At 42.0% G+C, this 20647-nt stretch overlaps 2 protein-coding genes across 2 annotated transcripts in view; one reads left to right on the plus strand and one right to left on the minus strand.

The window, feature by feature from the left end:
- Window positions 1-9679, plus strand: part of POLD2 (DNA polymerase delta 2, accessory subunit) — a 53056-nt gene extending 43377 nt beyond the window's left edge. Inside the window, exons 6-11 of the mRNA XM_082253396.1 lie at window positions 1154-1352; window positions 2801-2881; window positions 3190-3347; window positions 3428-3555; window positions 4344-4445; window positions 9066-9679. Of these exons, the coding sequence (XP_082109522.1) occupies window positions 1154-1352; window positions 2801-2881; window positions 3190-3347; window positions 3428-3555; window positions 4344-4445; window positions 9066-9208 (811 nt within the window). The 3' untranslated portion in view covers window positions 9209-9679. The remainder of the gene's footprint in view (window positions 1-1153; window positions 1353-2800; window positions 2882-3189; window positions 3348-3427; window positions 3556-4343; window positions 4446-9065) is intronic.
- Window positions 9680-13247: 3568 nt separating this feature from the next.
- AEBP1 (AE binding protein 1) overlaps window positions 13248-20647 on the minus strand; it is a 97882-nt gene continuing 90482 nt past the window's right edge. The window contains exons 20-22 of the mRNA XM_082255086.1: window positions 19347-19486; window positions 14906-15005; window positions 13248-13870 (exon numbers count right to left, since the gene is read on the minus strand). Of these exons, the coding sequence (XP_082111212.1) occupies window positions 13326-13870; window positions 14906-15005; window positions 19347-19486 (785 nt within the window). The 3' untranslated portion in view covers window positions 13248-13325. The remainder of the gene's footprint in view (window positions 13871-14905; window positions 15006-19346; window positions 19487-20647) is intronic.

Genomic DNA, 20647 nt, shown 5'->3' on the forward strand with positions numbered 1-20647 from the left:
GAGCAATAATTCAGGGCCCATTATTCCCGGTAACTGTAAACTGATCACCTATAAGGGCCTTTAAAGCATCGTCTATGGAAAATATAGGGTACTGAAGTTTGTCTGTTTCAAGGGCACATGCAATTTAAAGGTATCTTTTTACTCAGCATAGCCTCATATTTTATATTTTACTAAATATTCAGGGAATCTTTGTGCCTAAAAATCTTTTTGTTGAAGTTTTAAATGCACCTTGGAGATTCTGAAGCCATATGGAAAAAGGTGTTGTGGTCAGATGAGACTAAAATTTAATTATTTGGCCTCAACATCAAACAATATGTCTGGAAATTCAATACAGCTCACCATCCAAATAACATAATTCCTGCATGGGGGTTGTGATATCCTGTTATGGGGGTGTTTCTCTGCAGCAGGGATTGGATGGAGCAATTGTCAGAATAGAAGAAAAATGGATGGGGCAAAAAACCATCTAATTCTTGATGAATATCTGCTGCCCTCTGCCAGAAAGTTGTGATTTGGAAGAAGGTTTACCTTCCAACATAATGACCCAAAGCAAACAGCAAAAATGACCACACAGTGGTCGAAGGGGAAATAGGTGAATGTTCTTGCATGGCCTAGTCAGAGCTCAGACTTAAACCCCACTGAAAATCTGTGGAATGACTTGAATATTGCAGTCCACAAACAGTCACCATCAAATTTAACTAAACTTGAGCAGTTCTGCAAAAAGGAGTGGGCAAATATTATAAAGTCTAGATGTGCAAAGTTAGTAGATACATAGCCCAACAGACTAAAGGCTGTAATTAAAGCAAAATGTGGTCAAACAAAATACTGACATAAGAGGGTTGATCCTTTTTCCAACTCCGTGATTCTGTTTTTGAGTTTTTTTGTGGGGGGGGGGGGGTTCTGACATGTTGGTGTTTTATCTTTCACTTGGATGTTATAAGTTGCACTGAGTAAATACAGCTGGATAAAACAAAAACTGTCTGTCTTCATTTCAGGCTGCAAAGCAACAAAATGTGATTATTTTAAAGGGGATGATTCTTTTTTATATCCACTGTACATCCTGGCACAGATTTAAATTATGTAAATATTGTCCGTTATCTGCAGAATAAGCCACGTTTATCACTGAGTTTTCTCCCTCTTGGCCCTTTTACTGCAGGTATGTGCTGCTGACATCTGGCTTGGGACTGGGCGGAGCCAGTGGGGATAGCTTGTTGGGATTACAGCTGCTCTTAGACTTGGTGACTGGACAGGCTGGAGCAGAGGAGGAACAGGGCTGTGCAGCAAAGATATCCCGCGTCATACTGGCTGGCAATCTGCTCAGTGAGAACACACAGAGCAAAGACTACTTGAACAAGGTACCTAATGATGAGAGGCGTGATTGTATTATTATTTAGGTATTTAAATAGCTCTGACAATTTATGCAGCACTTTACATATTGTACATTCACATCAGTCCCTGCCCTCAAGGAGCTTACAATCTAAGGTCCCTACCACATATGCATACACATACCATGGCTGTTTTAGACAGGAGCCAATTAACCTTCCAGCATGCCTTTGGTTTGTAGGCGGTAACCCTTGAAGCAGCAGGTTAACATGTAAACTATATGCAGGTAGCGTCCTGGTTGGAATACACATAAAATACATTTTTATAAATCATATAAGGCTTTTAATATGTATTTTTAAAAGTATAAATACACCATACACTCATCCGGTTCACAGGGAACTAGTAAAAATACCAGATTTTGATAGTCACCTCCTGAAATAACTTGCACAACAGTAGTCTTACAGAGGAAGGGGCAGCACTCTAAGCTACTCAGAGCTCTACTGCTTTACACCATGCTGTTAAAGCAGATGTGTGGGTTTGAAAAAAAACCCAAACATTCATACTCACCTCTGTGCTGGAGCAGCTGTCACATGTTGGCCTTAGCCCAAGACCAGAGTGATCACATGACCGCTGATCGCCCTGTTCAGTCTGCTCAGAATGGACAGCAGGGAATGCCAGCTGACTCTGGATCATGGGAGAGAAGTATGGCTGAAAAACCTTTGGCCATACTTCTCTTTTAAGCAATTGTTTAAACTTGTTTATAGAGGAGAAAAAGCAGAAAGATGGTCTCATTTGTCTGCTGTTTCTCTATTATTGTCCGTTTACTGACTGAGGGCAGGTTGGTGATCAAGCTGTATTGCTTAACTGCAGTAGAGAAAACTAAGATCAGCAACCTAGCTATGGTGCTAAGCCGACCATAGACGGTGCAGTTTTCTTTTTTGAAACCATGGGTCGCAGGAAAGAAAATTGCTTGTTAGTGTTGATGGGGGAATCCCTCCCATGGAGTTATTGTGTTTTCCCGGCAGTGGGAGCAGTCCTGGCCAGGAGAACACACTGTGGGGGTAGATTTACTATAACTGGAGCACTCAGAATCTGGTGTGGCTGTGCATAGTACCAATCAGCTTTTAACTGCAGCTTATTCTGTTAAGCTTTGACAATAAAGCCTGGAAGCTGCTTGGTTTCTATGCAAAACTGCACCAGATTCTGCACCATTCAGTTTTCGTAATTAATCCCCAGTGATTATTGCTAAAGCCGCTGGCAATAATTGCATGAAATATCTGACATGCTGGTTGTACCAAGTTGATCGGTCAATCAATTTGAGTGCAGTCAGCCTGCCCATACCTGTTTAAATCTCAGCCGGTCCCTGCTAAAAGTTTCTGGATCACAGATTGCCTGAATAAGAGTATAAATTGTTTGAAAGGTAAAACAGTTTATGCATATTTAATTCAGCTGCATATTTTGCCATCTTTCTATTCTTTAGGCCAAATATCTCAGTAAGAAGACTCAAGCAGCCAGTGTGGAGGCTGTGAAGATGCTTGATGAGATCCTTCTCCAGCTCAGTGTAAGCTTCTTTGTATTGACTTTGTTGTATTTTCTGTGTGAATGCTAAGTTTTGTGTGGGAAAAAAGTTATGACCAATTAAAAATAAAAAGTTGTAGAATAAAGGTGTGTTCGCTTTCAAAATCTTGTCATATGCAGAAGACTCTTTTAATTACCCTGCACATGATTAGATGTTTGCTGTTTCTACTGGATATAAAAATCATACATGTTCACTCCACTTCATTCACTTCACGCCTTAGTATATTGGGTGTCTAGTGTTATAATTGTTTGTGTCCTGTGTAATTTTGACCAATTCTTTCCTGTCTGCAGGGCTCTGTGTATGTAGATGTCATGCCAGGATCCTATGATCCAACAAACTATGTCCTGCCACAGCAGCCCCTCCACCGATGTATGTTTCCTCAGGCTGCTCCATACTCTACCCTTCAGCTGGTAACCAACCCGTATAAAGCAGACATTGATGGAGTCAGGTATTCCGTCTTACCTTTCCTATACTGGATAACCTAAATACACATGACAGTATGTGGAATGTGACCGCCTATCTCCACAGGTTTCTGGGTACCTCTGGGCAGAACATTACTGACATATTCAAGTACAGCAGTATGCAGGATTACCTGGAGATCCTGGAGTGGACGTTACAAGTAGGACACCTGTGTCCCACTGCCCCAGACACACTAGGTAAGAGTACACTATCTGTGTAATGATATCTGCTATGCACACACTACTGTCACCTTACAACTAGGAACCAAATATGGTTCCAAGGTTAGTAAATTTATTGATTTACTGTATATATGTTATTTGCTACTATGTTTCAGCTGGCTAATTTAGTAACCTGTGTTTGGCTGTCTGTGGCTAGCTTTGATGGAATGTGTTGATGTAATGAGTATAAGCCGCTACTAAGATCTTTCAGAATTCGTGACCGATGCATTTGACCTGTAGTCCATGTCCTTTCTGACCTGCATTTGACCTACATCAAGCTTAGACTCGTATCCGAATGCAAATAGGATTTTAAGCAAACAAAAGCCCATTGATCCAGGCCCTTCTGATTTCTGAGAGTTCTGCATGGTGCTTAGCATTATAAGCATTAGAGTGCCCTTTTTACAGTCTTTTTCCATAGCATACTTAGTCACATTTAGGGCTTGTTCATACATGTGGCCAGGGGAGGGGGGAAGAAAAAAAGGTGTTTTTGCAACCCCTAATCTGCAGAGGCAGCTAGACAGGTTTGTACACATACCTTGGCCAAAAAGCAAAACTTCCCATCACATTTGGCAAGCAGTACAGCACCTGCAACCCCAGGCACATGGTTGTTGCATGGTGGTGCAGACTTTTCAGGCTCGTTTGCTAATGGGAACAGGCAATCTTGATTATATTGTTACAATGTCATTTTTTAGGCTCTCTTTAACAATATACATTGTAATTCACACAGAATGGCTGTCTGGAAACATAACAGTTCTCCTTTCCTGCAGGTTGTTACCCTTTTCACCAATCAGACCCTTTTATCCTGCATGCCTGCCCCCATGTGTATTTCTGCGGAAGTTCTCCCAAGTTTAGCTGTAAAGAAGTTGAAGGTAAGTAGGTTGTCACAGATGTCTAATACAGGGCATCCGGAAAGTATTCACAGCACTTCACTTTTTTCACATTTTGTTAAGTTACAGCCTTATTCCAAAATGGATTACAGTCATTATTTTCCTCAAAATTCGACAAACAATACCCCATAATGACAATGTGAAAGAATTTGTTTGAAATCTTTGCAAATTTATTTAAAAAAAAAAAAAAAAAAACGGGAAAAAAATCACATGTATTCAAAATTGAGCTCCGGTGCATCCTGTTTCCACCTGTGGTAAATTCAATTGATTGGACATGATTTGGAAAGGCACACACCTGTCTATATAAGGTCCCACAGTTACCAGTTTATGTCAGAGCACAAGCCATGAAGTCCAAGGAATTGTCTGTAGACCTCTGATACAGGATTGTATTGAGGCACAGATCTGGGGGAGGGTACAGAAAAATGTCTGCAGCATTGAAGGTCCCAATGAGCACAGTGGCCTCCATCATCCATAAACTGAAGAAGGTTGAAACCACCAGAACTCTACCTAGAGTTGGCTGCCTGACCAAACTGAGCGATTGGGGGAGAAGGGCCTTAGTCAGGAAGGTGACCCAAGAACCCGATGGTCACTCTGACAGAGCTCCAGCATTTCTCTGTGGAGAGAGGAGAACCTTCTAGAACAACCATCTCTGCAGCACTCCGCCAATCAGGCCTGTATGGTAGAGTGGCCAAACGGAAGACACTCCTCAGTAAAAGGCACATGACCGCCCACCTGGAGTTTGCCAAAGGGCATCTGAAGGACTCTCAAACCATAAAAAAAAAATTCTCTGGTCTGATGAAACAAAGATTGAACTCTTTGGCCTGAGTGGCATGCATCATGTCTGGAGAAAACCAGGCACCGCTCATCACCTGGCCAATACCATCCCTACAGTGAAGCATTGTGGTGGCAGCATCATGCTGTGTGGATGCTTTTTAGTGGCAGGAGCTGGGAGACTAGTCAGGATCAAAGGAAAGATGAATTGAATGCAGCAATGTACAGAGACATCCTTTATGAAAACCTGCTCCAGAGCACTCTGGACCTCAGACTGGGTCGAAGGTTCATCTTCCAACAGGACAACAACCCTAAGCACACAGCCAAGATAACAAAGGAGTAGCTACGGGACAACTCTGTGAATGTCCTTGAGTGGCCCAGCCATAGCCCAGACTTGAACCCGATTTGAACATCTCTGGAGAGATCTGAAAATGGCTGTGCATCGACGCTCCCCATCCAACCTGATGGAGCTTGAGAGGTTCTGCAAAGAAGAATGGGTGAAACTGCCCAATAATAGATGTGCCAAGCTTTTAGCATCATACTCAAAAAGACTTAAGGCTGTAATTGGTGCCAAAGGTGCATCAACAAAGTATTGAGCAAAGGCTGTGATTTTTTTCGTTTTTTTATTTTTAGTAAATTTGCAAAGATTTCAAGCAAACTTCTTTCAAATTGTCATTATGGGGTATAGTTTGAAGAATTTTGAGGAAAATAATGAATTTGATCAATTTTGGAATAAGGCTGTAATATAACAAAATGTAGAAAAAGTGAAGCACTGTGAATACTTTCCAGATGCACTGTACACTTTTCAAAGCTGCTGCAGTTCTCTGCATTCCAGCTGTAGGTCGTTAAAAATATTTGAATTGTTGATGATACCTTTTACTATTGTTTTCTGCATCAAACCCAGATCAATAAAGCTTCAGGCATATTTACAAATTCTTAAAGGAAAAATAAGTGCTGCTTCCCGATGGATGAATGGTGCTACAGACAGTTACATCATTTCGTTCACAGCCTGCCACAGGCCATTAGACCTCCATCCGCTATGACTCAGTTCGAGAAGCTATGTGTATCAGTCACCCCTCTCCCTCACTCTATTTCTGTCCTTTATGGGATGCTGATGACGACTGAGTCCAGGGGTAAGCCGTTATACATAAGGAAGTGGGAGAGAGACCTGCAGCATACATTCACAGAGATCCAACTGGATCACTTATATAGTCTTAAGGCTGGTACACACGATAAGAAAATCTGTAGGGAAAATTCATCCGACGACTGATCTGCCGATTTTCGGATTGTTAGTATGGTGCTTTCGACAGCCAACTCCGACTTTTCAGCTGACAAAATACTGATGTGCAGGCTATAAAAATTTTGTCGTCCGTCCAAACAACGTTTAATTTTCGTCTCATTAGTACAGATTTCGACGGAAAAAAATCTTAAGAGCAAGACTAGGCATGCTCAGAGACGAAAGAACACATACAAATCAATCCAACACATGATCACACTTCTGAAGTAGAATTCTGTCGTACGGGAAAATTCGTATGAAAATAACCTCTTCACTTTCCACATCAAACTAGCATGCCACAAAAAACGGACGACAGATCGTTCGATAATCTGATCGTGTGTACGGGGCTTTTCTGTGGACACAGGAATGCAGGAAAATGGTTTCAAGCTAATAAAAGAAAAATAAGTATCCTCTTGTCGGGTGTTATACATTCTCATCCCTGTCTTGTTTGCTGTATATTTAATTTTGACTCCTTGGATACTACTTCCGCCCCTCTGCTTTGGGTGATAGCTATAAGAGCTTTGGCTCTGGTACAGGGAAAGGATTCTGTCATTTACCCTCCTTTTCCTCTTCTTTGTCAAGACAAGCGGAGAGGAAAGTGACAAGAGTTGTGGCTGTCATACACAAGGTAATTTACAGTGCCTTAAAGTATTCATACCCCTTGAAATGTTCCACATTTTTTTATGTTACAACCAAAAACGTAAATGTGTTTTTTTTGGGATTTTATGTGATAGACCATCACAAAGTGGCACCTAATTGTGAAGTGGAAGGAAAATGATAAACGATTTTCAAAATTTTTAACAAATAACTACTTGAAAAGTGTGGTGTGCTTTTGTATTCAGCACCCTTTACTCTGATACTCCTTACTAAAACCTAGTGAGACCAATGGCCTTCAGAAGTCACCTATTTAGTAAATAAAGTCCACCTGTGTGTAATTTAATATCAATATAAATACAGCTGTTCTGTGAAGCCCTCAGAGGTTTGTTAGAAAATCTTAGTGAACAAACAGAATCATGAATGCCAAGGAACACACCAGACAGGTCAGGGATAAAGTTGTGGAGAAGTTTGAAGCAGGGTTAGGTTATAAACAATATCCCAAGCTTTAAACATCTCACAGAGCACTGTTCAATCCATCATCTGTAAATGGAAAGAGTATGACACCACTGCAAATCTACCAAGACATGGCCGTCCACATAAACTCACAGGTTGGGCAAGGAGAGCATTAATCAGAGTAGCAGCCAAGAGGCCCATGGTAACGCTAAGGGAGCTGCAGAGGTCCACAGCTCAGGTGGGAGAATCTGTCCACAGGCAATCTATTAGTCATGCACTCCACAAATCTGGCCTTTATGGAAGAGTGGCAAGAAGAAAGCCATAAGAAGTTCAGTTTGCGAGAAGCCATGTGGGGGACACAGTAGACATGGAAGAAGGTGCTCTGGTCAGATGAAACCAGTATTTAACTTTTTGGTCTAAAAGCAAAACACTATGTGTGGCAGAAGACTAACACTGCACATGACCCTGAACACACCATCCCCACCGTGAAACGTGGTGGCAGCATGTTGTGGGGATGCCTTTCTTCAGCAGGGACAGGGAAGCTGGTCAGAGTTCATGGAAAGATAGATTGAGCCAAAGACAGGGCAATCCTAGAAGAAAACCTGTTAAGAGTCTGCAAAAGACTTTAGACTGGGGCAGAGGTTCACCTTCCAGCAGGACAATGACCCTAAACATACAGCCAGAGCTACAATGGAATGGTTTAAATTAAAGCATATGCATGTGTTAAAATGGTCCAGTCATAGTCCAGACCTAAATCCAATTGAGAAACTGTGGCAAGACTTGTAAATTGCTGTTCAGACGCTCTCTATCCAATCTGACAGAGCTTGAGATATTTTGCAAAGAAGAATGAGCAAAAATGTCACTCTCTAGATGTCCAAAGCTGGTAGAGACATTCCCAAAAAGAAGTGCAGCTGTAATTGCAGCAAAAGGCGGTTCCTACAAAGTATTGGCTTAGGGGGGCTGAATACAAATGCATGTCACACTTTTTAGATATTTATTTGTAAAGAATTTAAAAAAAACATTTATCCTTTACCGTCAACTTCACGATTATGTGCCACTTTGTGTTGGTCTATCACATGAAATCCTAATGAAATACATTTACATTTTTGGTTGTAGCATGATAAAATGTGGAACGTTTCAACGAGTATGAATCCTTTTTCAAGGCACTGTACCTGCTTCTCCTCTTGTCCTTTCACAGAACCCCTTGGGTTTACAGAACACATGGTATTTTGCGAGTAAAGGGAGGGTAAACAACAGGATCCCTTCACTGCCAGTGCTGGATGTAGGGTTGTTAGAAATTAATGAAATATACAGGACGAAGCCAATAATGTAATACACCTGACTAGGTAACTTATTGTTCCCTTTATGAATTTTTTAAAGATACCAGTGGTAGGAGTTTTACTTTTATTACAGAATGTTTTGCATAGGGTCCGCTCAGAGTAAGAGCGCTCAGTGTGTTCTCTGTGTTCTATGCAGAATGTTAATCAAATCTGTAATCCCAACAGGTCCTGAGGGCCAACGTGTTTTATTGCTCACTGTGCCAGACTTCAGCAATACACAGACAGCCTGCCTGGTGAACCTCCGTACTCTACAGTGTCAGCCAATCAGCTTCTCTGGATTTAGCGCAGATGATGAGTCATCTGACTGACTGTCTACTTTTTTTTTCTGTTAAGACTGATTACCAAATATTCTTGGATTGTGGTAGGACAAAAAATTGGCAAGAAAGACTATAAATGCAATAGAAAATGTAAAACCTGTATTGATGTCCAGGCTGTGAAACCATTTGTTTTATGTCTATAGTTCACACTTCCAGTAGAACACAAATGGAATACAGTAAATGTAATTTAGTCAAAACATCAGACTGTTGGTTTAAGATCGACTTGTAACTATTAGAATACTCTGCTTAAATCATCCCTTACCTTGTAATATATCCACAATGATTAGAGCTCATCGCTTTACCTGTCCGTTTCTACTAAGTAGATATCCAGGAGAAAAAAGGAAAGTTTATATGAATTGAATGGTGTTTCTATGTGTTTAATAAATTATCTTTTTCCAATGAATCCTTCAAAATAACTATTGCCCCGATAGCCTGCCTTATCTGTTGGGACAGTTCCCACCTTACCAAACCCCTCAGTGTTCTCCTGTCCCAAAGACCAGGGTTATGGGGTAGCAGATTAAACACATTTTCTGAGTATGTCATTGAAATTTGCCTAAAGACTGTGAGTAAAAATGTCAGTTCCTTTAGGGCGGTACCTAGTATTTATTTTATGGGCCCAGGGGACCTAATGTTAAATTTTGACTTCAGGCCTGTTTTAAATATTATGCAGTGGTTCGCCCCACTGATGCTTCTGTGATTATTGGCTGTGGTGGAGGATGAAATGCATCATTTAACGTTCTCTTACCAGTAATTAGAGAATAAGTTCACCTTTGGAATATGTTACATGTTCCACCTTTACCCTCTCTCACCACCCCTCCCTGTAACAGCTGACGAGGATCGTCTTCCCGTTGTCACATTTTGAAAACAGTGCGGCTGTGTGGTGCTTCGCTCAAGCAATTGCATCTGACGGCTTGTAATTCTCTATGAACTGCGAGGGCGCTTGTGAGCATCCTCGTAGTTCATTGATCTTCCTGCTCTCAAGTAACTTCCTGCATGTATCAGAGGTATGGACAAACCGCTATCCTGAGGGTTTGCAGGAGCTGGACATTGCACCTGTGATCTGCAATGCTCTCCATGCTCCTTAGAAAAAAATAATAAATGCACTTTTTTTATCTGCAAAAAATGTGCATTTTTTTTTCCAAATGGTGAACTTATCCTTTAACCTTTCCAGATTCCTCCATGACTTTTTACCCTGTAAGATTTTATTTTTGATATACATCTATCTTATTTTCTAGAATTTATTAATGACAAATTAAATTCTCTACCCCAATGGGTGGGCAGCCAGTCTGCTGGGTTTTTTTTACCCGTCATGGAGAAGCAGTAGGAAAGGCAATTACAGTTAAGTCATTTCAGTTTTCAGCCTTGTTACGTGGAGGAAAGCCTTCTCCTATGCTTTCCTGATATGCAGAACTTGTGGTTTAGTGTATTTTGCTTAGTGGACTAAAATAATCTTTTTGGGTATAATATTTCTCATGGAGTCCAGTTATATGTGCAGGAACAAGCCTTATCATTTCTCCTATTAATACACTGCAGGAACTAACAAAACAGGAATGGGGAAGAGCTAGTGTCATTCTAAATCGGCAAGGTGGGGTTTGACTGGTTAACAAGGACACCAATTTTGCTGTTGACTCATGTCATGTTCATACTGAGTTCTTTCTGCATACTGTTGTGGGTGTTATTGACCTTGTATGTTAGTCCATATAGATATTTCTCATGCTGCCAGCACTGATTAAACACACTTCTCCTGTATTTCTATATATATGTTCCTAAATCCAGGTTTTAAATTCCAGTTCCCTAGTATTGCTTTGTACATGGTGCATTTTGTAATAAAAGAAAAAATTGGACAAATATATCTGTGTATACTCATTGGTATCACAATTGTGTTTTACGAGCTTGAAAAGTGTACGAAGTATACTGGATATGCTGTAAATCCAATGGCTTCTGTAAAAATGACCTATTTGCCTCCCTAACTCTTGTTTTACACAAAAGGAGCCTTTTAATGGCTAAAAATGCACAACTAAAATGTCACATTTGTACTGTATGATCTTCAAGTCGAGGGTTTAAAGCCGTTACAATGCCTACACATTTAAATATTGTCGGTGAATTTGTAATTCTGTTTGGTTAGTCTTGTCATTGACAAAAATAAGCTACATTGTAGAGCCAGGTGGATGACGATTTGGGGTTGATTTACTAAAACTGGAGAGTGCAAAATCTGGTGCAGCTGTGCATAGAAACCAATTGGCTTCCAGTGTTTTTTTTCTGTCTAAGCATAATTTAAGAAGCTGATTGATTTAAGACAAACTACCATGCAGAGCTGCACCAGATTTTGCACTCTCCAGTCTTAGTAAATCAACTCCTTTGTTGCTTATCTGATAACCTCTCCATCGAGGCTGCTCACGTCATTACGCTGCTGTAAAGAGTAACCAAGTGACCCATGAAGCTATAGATGTGAATCAGGACATGGGAAGTCATGTTCCTGGCACGGCACTATGGCTTAAAAGCATTTCACATATCATTAGCGATTAAGTTATAAAGTAGTGCTATGGCCATACTGTTGCTAAAAAAATAAAGATCAAAGATACCATTTATTTATAAAGCAAAGTGCTTAGCAGGCTGGCTTCAGGATGAGAAAGTAAGAGTTGAGAAGGTCTGGTTATTGGGCCTGTCAAAGTCACATGACTGGCTCTCCTCTGATCACCGAGCTCTCTCTGCTGTATTAAGCAATGCAGGATATTTAAAGTGATACTAAACCTAAAAATGTTTTTTTTTTACCTTAATGTATTGCTTGCATTAAGGTAAAAATAGTTTTCTGATTCCCTGTGGCACCCCCCGTGTGAAGGGGAAGTGAGGGGAGAAGAGTTCAGCGTTGTTCACGGCTGCATCTATTCTCCACTCTCTTCCTCTTCATGCAGCATTCGAGCAGCAGTAGGAGGCATTGGCTCTTGCTGCTGTCAATCAAATGCAGTGAAGAGGAAGTGGGGTCGGCCTGAGTCCTGCTGTGTATGTCTATGGAGCGCGGCTCCATTGACACAGAGGTCAGGAGCGAGCATATATAGTGTGTCCCTATAGAAAATGGCTTGCTATGGGGGGACAGAAAGAAGAGGAGGAGCCGGGATCGCCGCCAGGGAACTGAGAAGAAGAGGATCGGGCCGCTCTGTGCAATATCATTTCAAAGAGCAGGTGAATATAACATGTTTGTTATTTTAATAATAACACGTTAATGAATAGGCTGTTAAATGCGTGCTGCGGTGTAAGTACCCCAGTGTCCTATAACACAGAGCTAACAGTGATATTAATTTTCTGTTGCAAGCGAGCCCCTAATTTAACTGTGTATGTATCCATTTTCCTGGAGATCTGCTGTATTGTAGCACTGATCTCACAATTACCAAGCACATTTTTTTCTTTTGTATTTTTATACATAGAAGTTGAAGTGAAATAATAAAACTGTCTCTAAAAGTCTTTGTGTGTGTTGTATTATTGTTAAACACTTACGCCATTTACTATCCATCCCTGGCTATCATCGGTGGGAGGATTATTGAACACTTCACAGGCGTCAGCAAGATTTGTAGAAATGTATTTTTTATTGGTAATTGATGAGATTTTACATACTTGGACAGCGTTGTGCTCTTTGGCCAGTTGCCAGTAAGACCTGCAGGGTGTTAAGCCAGACATCTAACAGGCATATACATTTTTCCTATGGAATATTTACCTCCTGTGCCAGAGGGGAATATAGTATGTCCTGATGTATGGAAACTCTAGCACTGCAAGGATTTAGTTAAGCGTTAAGTGAGGCGACAAGGCCCTTCATAGAATGACAGCACTGTTCTCTGTAGTTGCGGTGGACCTTCCTTTGTGGTTTACCGATCAATCGCTATATACACATGAAAAGGGGTGTTTTATAATAGGTGTCTCCTGATGCAGCCAATCAGAATCCACCTTTAATTTTCTAATCTGCACTTGAAACTTGACAGCTGGAATCTGGTTGCTCTAGACAACACCCCTACCTCCTCCTCCTGAAAGTGTTAAATCCTTTTGGGGTAGAATTTTTTAACCCTTTTTTGCCAAAAATAAATCAGTCTGTAGCCCATTTTCATTCATTTTTTTTCTCTTAGAAATCCCCAAAGTTTACAGTATAAGTCTCTGCTGTGGTGAATGGAGCCACGGGAGTAGTGGCATCTTCCTCCCAGGTCTCTGTCTCCACCTCTGTGACAATTTCTGTATAGGTCTCAGTTTCTGTGTCCCACAGAGATTCTGACGGAGTAGGCGGGTCCAGCCGGCGGGGCGGCATGGTTGTTGGAGTATCGGTGGGAGGTAAAGTGGTGGTTGGTTCAAAAGGTATGGTGGTGGGCGGCAGAGGGGTGGTAAGTTTGCGTTGGCGATTCAGCCACATACGTCGGCGCTGTAGACGAAGTCTTTGTGCAGGGGTGAGCTTGCGACCTCCAGCTGGTGCCAGGCGGAGAGGTCCTTTGCCTTTCATTGCAATGATCTCTTTTATTCTCTTCCAGTTGGAGCGAGCCAGGACAAAGTTGCAGTGGGTTGCCCCAATGTCATAGCCAACGTTGCATGTCTTAGTGCTCTGAGTGTAACCTTCGGCCCGTGCGGTTACTCGATACTCTCCAGGGTTCAGGATACGCCAGTAGTCCCCGCCAGCCGCTGTTAAGAATGGAGACATGTCAGTGCATGTTGTAATTTCCCTCTAGCTCCCTAATTTTTTTTCTTTTTTTAAAGAATAAGGTTTTATTAAACATCTTTTAAGGCATACACTTGGAGAGCACAGACCATGAGGCATCATAATCACATCCAAGTATAATATTATCTCAGTGAAACACAAGTGTGAAAGTATTACAGCGAGGTCGTGAGAACCTAAAGGCAAGGTTAATAACACTAATGCTGGACACAAAATAAAATCAAAAATGTTGGCTGCGCCTATCCGTGTGCAATTCAATTAATGTTTTTAAACCAAAACCTTACTTTCAAACCACAAAACTGCTATCATTCAGTGACAAACTTTCTCGTGTACAATAAAATAAATAAAACAAATGTGACAGTCCCAGATGACTATAATTCGGGGATCCCTGAGGAAGTCACGTGATCGTGGCGATACGTGTGGGAGGAGTCTGGTGAAAGAGGACTTTGTTTGTGGAACATATGAGAGCATAAACGGGAACTGCTGCCCCGTCAGATGATTTTTTTAAAGCGCACTGTCTCAAGTTTTAATGTAAGCGGATACGCAATAAATGTGAAATCTCTATGTACTAAGCAATGGGAGTGTATATTTTATACTGAGGGGTCATGGAGGAAAGGAAGTCCAAACAAAGCAAGCTCAGTGAGGAGAAAGGAGAGTGGAAAGAGCCTGGAATTACCCTAGCAGGGGAAGGCGATTTTAGACCTTGAAACAGGTCTAAACTGGAGGTGAGCGCAGTGGTGAAAGGTAGTGGCAGTCACCGCACAATTGTATTAACCGAAATCCACAAGGGTGAAGGTGGAAAAACTGCAGAATATGATGTAAATATATATATATATATATATATATATATATATATTATACCATTTGACAGAAGTGTACACTTCATCCTGTTCTTTATACATCCCAATACTGTATGTACCAGGTATGGTGCATGATCCACTTTTGGAAAACTGCTGGCTTACATTTTACAATATAGTTTAGTAGCTTGTGTCTCTCCTCACCTGTTGTGACATCATGATTTATTTCTGCCACGGAGATGGTAGCATTGGCTATCGGCTCCCCATGTCGATCTGTTATAATGCCTTTAATGCCACGGTGAACCTGTAAAGAGTAAGCAGAAATCAGTATATGGACTTATGGACAGTGATAGGCAATCTGTTGCCCTCTAGCTGATGAAAATCTGGATCACCCAGCATCCCTGCCTCTGCCATAGACACTGAAATAATTTGGTTGATAAAAGATCTTATGTACTTAATGTAGGAGGTGGTTTTGGGTGTATTTAGTCACAAATCACAAAACAGCATGTCTTCATAAAAAAAAAGTAATAATCATTACTTTTTAAGTAATGATTATTAAGTGTTTTGCTCATTAAGTCATTAGTGTTTTGTTTACAGGAGAATTCTTCTCCAACCTTGCACAGGACATTTAGGCTGGATTCACACATTTGCGGCCTCTGTTTAAGTGCTGGAGTCCGCTGCGGTTCTGTTCACTGGTTCAGGTGAGGTTTAGGTGCAGATTTTTACCTGAAATTGCACCTGAATCAGACCCAAAATCGCACAGGACCCTTTTTAAAACTGCACTGTGGCCGCCCTGCACATGTGTAAACCGGCTCCATTGAAAGCCGGTCTGATTCTCATGTTATGCGAATTGGATGCAGTTAAAAGCACATCCAATTCGCATATATGTGATTGGAGCCTTAATTAGTATTTTCTACAACTGCTGCTACTAAAGTAAATCCTGGCCTGTAGGCAATCATTTGTGAAACAAAGTGGAGAAACACCAACATAAGATATTATCTGCATCATAACAATACTAGAAATAACATGAATATCTGCATGGCCAGCTTCTATACCTGGATGTAGAAAAGCAAAATGTAGTTACCTGGGATCGGCCACCTGAAATCTATTTGACTACTTTGCACATCATTCATTCTCTGTACACTACCTTAATAAATGAGCCTATTTTGACATTGTTAAAAGCAGAACTTTATCTAGAACAACTTGTACTTCACCAAGGAGCATACATTCCACATTAATAATTATGCCACCAAAGTTAGTGTGTGCTGTAAATGGTCTCCAGCATTGTTACTGTATCTTCTTGCTGGGTGCACCATTTTTTAAACCCCAGAGCTCCTGAGCAGCAGTAAATCTTAAGGCTGTGAGCAGATTGGCCTCTAGTGGCTCCTAATTTCAGCACAATGCCAAAATTGTAGAGCAGCTGAGCATGTGCAGAGCAGGGTGAGACAGTGTATCTGTTTTTTAAACAGTGTGACACTTATTTTTTTATGTTTTACATAGCTATACCTGCAAAAAGGGCGAGCCTGAAGTGATCTAGCAGGGCTTCATTTTCTTTAAGAAAATTTTGATGACAAACTATTCTTACTTAACCACATCCCGTCTGGCCTATAGCAAAATGATGGCTGGGCGGTGGTTTACTTGTTGTGACTGGGCATCATATGATGTCCTTCACAACATGCCGCTCGCTATGATGTAGGCTCTTTGCCATGTAATCAGCTGTATCCAATCACAGTGTAAATAGGAAGTGCCGGTTATCGGCATTCCTCTACTCGCGCTGATAACACCTGAGTAGAGGAGAGCTGACAGGGGGAGTCTGTTGATAATCAGTGCATTGATTATCTGTGCATGCTCATCAGTGCCCACCAGTGATGCCTATCAGTGCTGCATATTAGTGCCTCCTCATCAGTGCAGCCTATGGCCCCATGCACACAGGGCGTTTTTGCAGCTGCTTTTAGGAGTGTCAGACGTTTTCTTTTTGCATATTAAAAATGCCCCTCCATGTTATTCTATGGCCTCATGCACACACAGGCTTTAGGAGCTCCAATGCCACGGCGTTTTTAAGCTGCAAAAAAAACCCAGGGCCTGTTCATTCTGGAGCAGCAGCGTTCGGCTGTAAAAACTTCTGACGCTGGTAAAGGCTGATTAACATTACTTATACAGCGTTAAGCCACGTTATACGTTTTTTTTTTTTTAATGTGAAAATCAATGGTTCTCTATGGGAGCCTATTAATTTGAATGGAAGTCGCATCACAAGTCAGATCAGAATGATCCGACTTGTGGTGCGACTTGCGCTCTGAGGATCTTGAGGGGGAACTTTACGCCAAAATGGGAAAAAACGGCGCGGGGGTCCCCCCCAAAATCCATACCAGACCCTTATCCGAGCATGCAGCCCGGCAGGTCAGGAAAGGGGAGGGGATGAGCGAGTGGCCCCACCCCCCGAACCATACCAGGCCACATACCCTCAACATGGGGGGGCGTGGGTGCTTTGGGGCAGGGGGAGTGCAGACCCCACCCCAAAGCACCTTGTCCCCATGTTGATGAGGACAAGGGCCTCTTCCCGACAACCCTGGCCGGTGGTTGTGGGGTCTGCGGGCAGGGGGCTTATCAGAATCTGGAAGACCCCTATAACAAGGGGGCCCCCCAGATCCCAGCCCGGCATGCTCGGACAAGGGTCTGGTATGGATATTGGGGGGGACCCCACGCCATTTTTTCCCATTTTGGCGTGGAGTTTCCCCTCAAGATCCTCAAAACGCAAGTCACACCACATGTTGGATCACCCTGATCCGACTTGTGATGCGACTTTCATTCAAATCAATGGGGCCGAAAGCCATATCAAAGACGGCTCCTAGGCAACCATTGATTTTGAATGGAGGCAGAAAAACGCTGCTAAAAGCCAATGTGGCCAAATGTGCAATAACGCCAATGGAAAAAGCTACTAAAAGCAAGTTTTTACAGCTGCTTTTTCCTGGCGTTAGAAGTGGCTCTACAGCTCGTTTTTGCTGATGCCCTGTGTGCATGGGGCCTATCAGTGCCCGCCAGTGCAGCCTCATCAACGCACGTACGTGAAGGAGAAAAAATACTTATTTACAAAATTTTGTAACAGACACCAAGAAAAACTTTAATTTTTAAAATTTTCGGTCTTTTTTTTTTTCATTTGTTTAGCAAAAAAAAGAAGAAAAACTCAGTGTTGATTAAATACCACCAGAAGAAAGCTCTATGTGTCTCAAAAAATTATAAAAATTTCATTTTGGTACAGTATTGCATGACCACGCAATTGTCATCCAAAGTGTGTCAGCGCTGAAACCTGGCCTGGGCAGGAAGGGGGTGAAAGTGCCCGCTATTGAAGTGGTTAAAATTCTGTTTTCTAATGGCAGAGGTGTTTAGCTCCTTAAAATGAACTCATCAGATCTAGCAAAGTATTGTTTTCTGAAAGTGTATGTGTATTTGTCTACAAATTTGTAAGTTGGTGCAGGCTGTTTACAGAACCCACTGTTTATCAAAGTCGATTTAATACTCATCCCCACTTAGCAGGAAGACCTGTTCTGTACTGTGGATTGTGGGAGCAGGAAGACCTGTTCTGTACTGTGGATTGGGGGAGTTTAAGTGTCGGTTCACACTATGGCGATCCAACTTCGGGGGCGACTAGTGAAGTCGCCGTGACTTGCACGGACTTCACATAATGGAAGTCAACGCAAGTCGCTCCGATGTCGCCCCGAAGTAGTGCAGGAATTATTTTACTTGAGTCGCTCCTATTAGGACGGTTCCCATAGCACTGAATGGACCGTGACTTGTCAGGGAACCAGGTCGCCTGACAAGTCACGGTAGTGTGAACCGGGACTAAAGGAGAAGTTCATCTTTGGGAACATGTTACATGTTCCACCCGTTTTTAGGCTGTTGGCTTGTGTAGTTCTCAATGAGCTACCACGGCGCTTTCGAGAGCTCTAGGTAGTTCATTGATTCTTCCTGTCATTGTGAAACTTCCTGTCCATTTGATGTACGAGCAGACAGCTCACACCTAGGAGTGTCTGCAGGACTAAAAAAAAAATAGTAAATGCACCCTTTTTTTTACCAGCAAAAAAGGGGATTTTATCCTTTAATTTCTGCTTAGAGAGATCTTGAAACCTGGGCTGAGGATTTAGGGTCCTCCATAGGCAGAAAGGAAATGCAGAGCTCTTTAAAAAAACATCTAAAACAAAAACTTTGTAATTTTTTTTTCTTTTTTGTGGTGTCCCATTGAACAGATTTCCCTTCACTTTCTTTTTCAGACATAAGTGGAAGTGAAAAAAAAAATCTCTAAAGAAAATTCACTTTTACACTACTGGAAAATGTGCCCACTGGAATATTTCCACACTATTCCTGTTCTATTGACACTCAAAATTTTAGATTTCCCTGCACTTTAAATCTCTGTGACAGTGGTCACCAGTATAAATAGGGTGAATCTCTCCAGAGGAAACATACACGGCAATACAGACTGAACAGGAAATTCTGCATTTCCCTACTGCATCCAAAACAACAAAAAATGGCTTTAGGTACACTTTAAGGGAATTCTGAAAACATTATATTTTGAGGAAATTCTATGGTCAATAATTTCTGGTTGTTTCAATGGCATCCAAGTGACAGGTTGTTGCTGGAGAAGACCACTAACCTGCTCCATGAATGTTAGCAGAGCTTCCTTGTTGGTCTCCCACTCTTCAGCCAGCTCACTCTCATGTGGGAACTTATCACAGCCCAGATATATGGAGAGCTCCAGACAGTTTGTATGCAGGTAGCTGAAGTCATTCATGCCTTTAAAAAAGAGATTTTGGTGTCATGGGAAACAAGCCAGGTCAACTAACCTTGACTACATCAACTATAATACAATTATATTTCAACAGTATGTTAACCAATGTGAGCTTCGTGATCCAGCCAATAAAAAGGCATTTTCCTGCTTCTGTGGTTTACAAGTGAAAGTCGCAGTACAATGATTCTCACAAGCCTGGGATGTACTAGTGTGTCTAGCATCCTTTAGTGCGCAGTAATTCTATGAACATCTGACGCAGTTGGTGGATAAGCTGTAAATATATGGATCTCCACAATGAAATGCCCAGTTGATATTCATTTCCTTATAATGGTGTCATCATTCAGGCAGAAAATACATCGATATTCCTGGGACACTCGCTCATAGTTAAGACTGGATAAAAGTGTGTATTTTATTGTGGAGATCCATATATTTACACCAATAAGCCCCCTATTTTTTGGAGAACATCCGGAGGTCCCCTATGGTGACTGATTGCACCGAAACGCTAATTTGAGTGTTAATGGAAGTGAGCACTTAATTTGGATTTCTAGCTCACAATATACCGCACTTGGCTGTCACCGAAACCATCCCTTTAACTGCTTGCCGACCGCCGCAAGTAGATGTACTGCGGCGGTCAGCCCCTGCCAGGCAGAGTGACGTTAATTAACGTCACTAGCCTGGGAGGGTCTGGGGAGCGAGCGCGCGCCCGCGGAGGCGCGCTCCCGCGCGGTCACGCACCCCCCCCGCGCGTGTGACCAGCGGACCCGATGTCCGCCGGCCACTCGGCGATCGTCGGGGGAAGAGGGAGAATGTCAGGCAGCTTGTGTAAACAAGCTGCCTGTCATCTCCTCGCTGTAAAGACACTGATTACACGGATCTAGTATGTAGATCCGTTGATCAGTGTCCTTACAGTTAGAGCCACAGCCAATCACAGTAAGAATCACGCCCCTAGGGACACACACAGCCCCTCCCTCCCAAATAAAGTTAACCCCTTCACTGCCAGTGTATTTTTACAGTAACAGTGCATATGTATAGCACTGATTACTGTAGAAATGTCACTGGTAACCCCAAAAGTGTCAAAAATGTCAGTCAAGGGTCCGATCTGTCCGCCGCAATGTCGCAGTACCGCAAAAAAAAATCGCAGATCGCCTCCATTACGCGTTAAAAAA

This window comes from Pelophylax lessonae, assembly GCF_965119305.1.
Source record: "Pelophylax lessonae genome assembly, chromosome: 4".
NCBI lineage: Eukaryota > Metazoa > Chordata > Amphibia > Anura > Ranidae > Pelophylax > Pelophylax lessonae.